The 6307-nt window shown below is 43.6% G+C and overlaps 1 protein-coding gene across 1 annotated transcript; it reads left to right on the top strand.

The window, feature by feature from the left end:
• The first annotated feature begins 3912 nt into the window (after window positions 1-3912).
• On the top strand, window positions 3913-4956 carry LOC110900594. The gene has a single exon (XM_022147479.1). The coding sequence runs from the start codon at window positions 3913-3915 to the stop codon at window positions 4954-4956; it is 1044 nt and encodes a 347-aa protein (XP_022003171.1).
• Window positions 4957-6307: the final 1351 nt, after the last annotated feature.

The raw sequence follows: 6307 nt of genomic DNA on the forward strand, positions 1-6307 counted from the left end.
CTTAAGCGCGAAAACAACAGCTCCCAGCTCTAAATCGTGTGTAGTGTAATTCCGTTCATGAACCTTGAGTTGACGCGATGCATAAGCAGTGACCTTGTCGCGCTGCATTAACACACATCCAAGACCCTGGATGGATGCGTCGCAATAAAACACAAAATCGTCCGTGCCCTCTGGCAATGAGAGAATAGGTGCGCTGCATAGTCTATCCTTTAGGTGCTGAAAAGCTGTTTCTTGAGTACTACCCCAACGGTAGGTGACACCCTTCTATGTCAGTAGTGTAAGAGGCTGTGCAATCTTTGAGAAATCTTTGATGAACCGTCTGTAATAACCCGCCAAACCCAAGAATTGGCGTATTTCCGTTGGTGTGCGAGGCGCAGGCCAGTTTCTGATCGAATCTACCTTTGGATGGATCAACATGAATCCCATCCTTGTTTACCACATGGCCTAGAAAGTGGACTTCACAAAGCCAGAAGTTGCATTTTGAAAACTTGGCGTACAACTGTTCTGTTCGAAGGAGCTTCAAAATAAGTCACAAATGTTGCTCGTGTTCCTCCTGACTCTTGGAGTAGACCAGGATGTCGTCGATGAAGACAATCACAAACTTGTCTAAATAAGGCTTGCACACTCTGTTCATAAGATCCATGAAGACTACAGGTGCGTTCGTTAATCTGAATGGCATGACTAGAAACTCGTAGTGGCCGTAGCGAGTTCTGAATGCTGTTTTGGAGATGTCCTCATCCCGGACTCTCAGTTGATGGTAACCTGACCTCAGATCAATCTTCGAGTAGTAGCTCGACCCTTGCAACTGGTCGAATAAATCATCAATACGTGGAAGAGGATAGCGGTTCTTCACTGTCACCTTGTTGAGTTCGCGATAATCTATGCACATTCTAAAGGTACCGTTTTTCTTCTTCACGAATAATACTGGAGCTCCCCAAGGCGAAGAGCTAGGACGAATAAAGCCCTTATCCAAGAGCTCTTGTAGTTGTTGGGACAGTTCTTCTAATTCTGATGGAGCTAAGCGATACGGTGCACGAGCTATGGGTGCTGCTCCAAGAGCTAGCTCGATCTGGAATTCGACCTGGCGGTGAGGCGGTAGCCTAGGTAAATCTTCAGGAAACACTTGAGGAAAATCGCGTACAACCGGGATATCCTCCAATCTCTTCTCTTTCGTTGATGCATCAGTAACAAGTGCCAAGATGGCAGTGTGGCCCTTTCGTAAACACTTTTGAGCCTTCAGGAAGGAGATGATGCCAACCACGGCACCACTCTTGTCGCCTTGAACTTCGAGAGGTTCTTTACAAGAACGGGGAATACGAACTATCTTCTCCTTGCATAAGATCTCTGCTTGTTGTTTGGATAACCAATCCATACCAATGACGATGTCGAAACTACCCAAAGTTATAGGAATAAGATCGATAGAAAAAGTTTGACCAGCGAGGATAAGATTACAACCCTGAACTATGTGTGTGGCCTCTAGACTTTTTCCGTTAGCTAACTCTACGACATGCTTAGTGTTCAAAAGTGTGGGTGTGCGCTTGAGCATTTGACTAACTTTCAAAGACATATAACTGGTATCCGCACCCGAATCAAATAATACAGTAACATAAAAGTCATCGAGAAGAAACTTACCCATAACCACGTTAGGATCATTCCTTGCGTCACCCTGCCCCAACACAAATGCACGACCCCTAGCGTCGTTGTTCCCATCATTGTTATTTCCCCCGTTGTTCCCATTGCCTTGATTATTGTTGTTATTGTTGTTGTTCTGGTTTCGGTTTAGCTGGGGGCAATGTCTTTTGAAGTGACCTTCAGCGCCACAATGAAAACATCCCTTGTTGCCCTGTTACTGATTCTGCGGCGTTTGCTGCTGCTGCTGGCGATCCTGAGTTACAGGCCGTGGGCTCCTACAATCCTTGGCCTCATGACCCATCTTGAGACACCTCTGACAAAGACCCTTGTTGCACTGGCCACTGTGGTGTCTGTTACAATTGTTGCACCTTGGGTGATTTCCTCGATACACACCCCTTCCCTGATTGCCCAAAGATTGCTGACCAGGGCTCTGATAGTTGTCAGTCTTTCGCTGCTTCACCTGAGACTGGACTGTAGCTGAACCCTTGCTGGAATCCCCCTCCCATTTTCTCTTGTTGTCACTGGGAGTAGCAGGAGTAGCAGAAGTGGTAGCGGTAGTAATAGCACCGATGCGCTTAGGCAGCCTGTTCTGTTCCACTTCCTGATCCGTGAGGCGATGTGGATATTACCAAGGTTGGCCGATGTCACATGGCTTTGATGGTGCTAGCCCCTTGAGATACAACTCAATACGCTTGATTGGAGGGTCCACCATAGTTGGAAACAAGATGGCCAGCTCGTTTGACCGTTTCGTATAAGCTTCAATTTCCGACCCTGTCATTTTCAGATGAAAGAGCTCCACTTCCAACTTGTAGATGTCATCACGTGTGCAGTATTCCCGTTTGATGAGTTCCTTAAAATCATTCCAAGGGGTGGCGTTAGCAGCTGCCAACCCTAAGATCTGAACTTGCGCATTCCACCAAGTCAGCGCAATGCCTTCTAGGGTACCAGTGGCGTACTTCACGCTGCGATCCACGGGGCATTCACACATCTCAAATACTGACTCAAGCTTTTCAAACCAATGGAGGAGTCCAACTGCTCCTTCAGTGCCACTGAACGTGCTTGGACGACAGTCCATGAAATTCTTGAAAGTGCAAACAGGTGGCTGAGCGTGTTGACCTCCTGCTTGTGCGGCTGCAAGTGCCGCAGCAACTTGTTCGTTAATGAGAGCCGTCAACTGGGCTTGAGTCATGTTAATACGTCCAGCCATGATCTTCATAGCAAAGGTAACCAATCATAAGTGAGAGAGGTTCGCGAAAAGTGCGACGACAGAAGAGAGTAAGCACACAAAGGTTCTCAAGTAGTAATGGTTATGTATATCTAAGCATACCATGAGCAAAGTCCTATGTAATCTAGCAAGTAGGCAATAATACATAAACCATATTACATAAAATGTTGAGTCTTGCACGTGGAGCAAGGCATCGTTGTGGATCGTTGAGCACTGTTCTGGTCATAGTCTGGTTTTAATAAAAACGTTTTCCCCTTATTAAAACCAAGTTCTCTATAACCAATGGCTCTGATACCAATCTGTCACACCCCCAAAATCCACACACGGAGTACCACCGCATGGAGGCGTGACATGACCAGGATCAAGCCACCAATCATATTGAACATATAAGTAAATAGCAATTATCATTCATCAATGGCAAACCCTAGGCGATTTTGGCGATTCTTCCTGTAACCCTAGTTCTTCATCTTCTACCTTAACTTTGATTGATCTGGGTTAGATATTGAGGTGTTGTCGATCCTTCTGAGTAAGGTTTCTAGACTTCTACCTTGGTCACTAATCTTTTGACGTTGGAGTTAGGGTTTTTCGTTTCTTTATTTCGAGTAGGGTTTTTGTTGCTGAATCGTTTTGGGTTGTTTTCTTCTTCGGGTCGTTTTTTCTTTGCATGAGTTTGTTCTAGTATTGTGCATGGAAAAGAATCGGGATAGTAGCTTGGAGGATTTAGGTTTTCAATCTTTTTCTGAACGTTTGCATGGGGATGTGTTTATACGGCAGACGGCTACCACTCAAAAACCTAGTCTTGGCAAGGGATTTGAGGGGAGGCCGATTAATCTTGAAGGTAATCCGGTGATGCCTAGAAGGGGAGTTCAGCAAGCCACTTCTGGTCTGAAACCGATTAATATAATTGATGAGTTAGAAAAAATCACGGAGCCAGTGGTGCTTGAGAAACATGATTTCGGAACAGGAAGTCTGAATAGTGGTAATAGAGTAAACGGGAATCTTATGCGGAGAAATTGGCCACTTTTAAGCCAACCCAAAAGGTAAACTTTCGCTTTATGGAAAATTCTAAAGATGTTGATGATGTTGATGTCACTATACCGGTTGCTTCGGTCAGACAGGTCCAAGATAGGTTTGCTAATGTGCTGTTTGGGTATTTTTTGGGAAAGAGATTAGCGTTTCCTGTTGTTGACTACTATGTTAAAAATAGATGGGAGAAATATGGTTTACAAAAGTCGATGATGAATGGGAAGGGATTCTTTTTCTTTAAGTTCAATTCTAAGGAAGGAATGGATCAAGTGCTGCAAGATGGTCCTTGGCTGATTAGGAATATTCCGCTATTTCTGAAACAATGGTCTCCGAATACTGAACTAAAAAAGGAAGAATTGAAGAAAATTCCAGTATGGGTGAAAATGCATGACGTCCCTTTGGCAGCCTATACGGAGGACGGACTGAGTTTGATAGCATCGAAGATTGGTAACCCGATGGTACTTGACAACGAAACGACTAAAATGTGTATGGACTCGTGGGGGAGAAGTGGTTTTGCTAGAGCTATCATAGAGCTGGATGCCGAAAAGGAGTTGAAGGATAGTGTAACTGTTGCTATACCAAATATCGAGGAAGGTGGATTCCTTAGAAGTAACATCAGGGTTGAGTATGAATGGAAACCTCCAAAATGCTGCACATGTAATGTATTTGGTCATGGTGAGGATGAATGTCCGATGAGGACCAATGATAAACCTGAAAGAGAAGGGAACGAGAAGGATATGATGGATGATCAGGGGTTTCGGAATGGGAATAGCAGGAAAAAAACTATGAAAAAGCAATATCAAGTTAGAGAGAAACAGAGATTTGTGTATAAACCGAAGAAAGTGGTAGACAAGGCAGACTCGAACAAACCGAGTTCTTCAAAAGGCCCCAGTTTTGTTACTAACAATCCGTTTAATGCTCTAAATGAAGAGGAAGGTGAAGGTGAAGTGGAACCGGATGAAGTAAGATTGAACACGGATGATGGTATGCCAAAATTCATGGAAGGTAATCAAGATGATACTTCTACAAAAACAGGTGCAAGCACACCTGCTGAGAAGGTTATCAATGGATAGTATTGCCGCTTGGAATGTGAGGGGTTTGAACCACCCCCTGAAACAAAAAGAGGTTCAAAGGCTTGTTAAAAATAATGCGTTGCAGGTGGTAGCTATTTTAGAATCGCATGTTAAGGTGGAAAACCTGAACAAAGTGTGCAGGAATGTTTTTCGAAAGTGGGAATGGTGTTCAAATGGTAGTGTTTGTAACAAGGGTACTAGAATTATTTTGGGTTGGAATAGTGATACCGTTGATGTTATGGTTTTACATTTCACGGACCAGGTAATCCATACTCAGGTCGTATTTAAAAATGATAAACGGATGATGTTTGCCTCATTTATATATGCTAGTAACAGTGATATGGAGCGGAAAGATCTCTGGGCGTCTCTAGTTTTGCATAAAGGGGTAGCAAAGGATCATCCGTGGGCCATCATGGGTGATTTCAATGTTGCTCTCAAGCTAGAAGATAACTGTATGGGTGCCTCGTACGTTAGTTCGGCTATGAAGGATTTCCAAAATTGTGCAAATTGTATTGAAGTTATGGATGTCAGGGCTCATGGGTTGCACTACACATGGAATCAAAGACCGAAGAATGGTGTGGGAATTAGAAAAAAGCTGGATAGAATAATGGCAAATGTGAAGTTTGTGGATACTTTTGTGGATGCATATGCGTGTTTTCTTCCATATGGCGTTTCCGACCATTGCCCTTGCTTGTTAAAAATTGTTCAAACAATTCACCAAAAACCAAAACCTTTTAAATTCACTAACCTGTTGACTCACAAAAAAGAGTTTATGGATGTGGTTAAAGGGGGGTGGGATATGTCGATTGATGGAGTGCCTATGTTTCGGGTGGTTAAGAAACTTCGGGGGCTGAAACATCCGTTCAGATTACTTTTATTAAAGCAAGGGAATCTGCACAAGAATGTGGTGGAGTTTAAGAACGAGCTCGATAAAGTGCAGGCCAGTTTAGATGCTGATCCTTTCAACGTGTCATTTAAGGAAGCTGAAGCAACATGTGTAAAGAAATATCAAAATGCTTGTTTGGACGAAGAGAGGTTTTTAAAGCAAAAATCTAAACAAAAGTGGCTAGAAGTGGGTGATTCGAACACGGCTTTCTTTCACAATGCTGTGAAATGTAGAAACCATATGAACAAAATTCATGTCATTAAAGATGTTTCAGGAAACATACATGAAGGGGATGGAGTTGCGGCAGCCTTGGTGAATCATTTTCGTGTTTTTTTGGGAACGGAAGGGGGAATGAGCAGGAGGGTGGAGCAGGATATTTTCGCTACTAAGATCAACCCCCAAGTGGCGGATCTCATGTGCCGGCCGGTCACTCAAGACGATGTAAAAAATGCCATCTTTTCTATT

The sequence above is a fragment of the Helianthus annuus genome, chromosome 13, assembly GCF_002127325.2.
Source record: "Helianthus annuus cultivar XRQ/B chromosome 13, HanXRQr2.0-SUNRISE, whole genome shotgun sequence".
NCBI classification, from domain to species: Eukaryota; Viridiplantae; Streptophyta; class Magnoliopsida; order Asterales; family Asteraceae; genus Helianthus; species Helianthus annuus.

Coding starts and splice junctions, on each gene's coding strand:
- LOC110900594 (XM_022147479.1), top strand. CDS start 3,913: ATGGAAAATTCTAAAGATGTTGATGATGTTGATGTCACTATACCGGTT.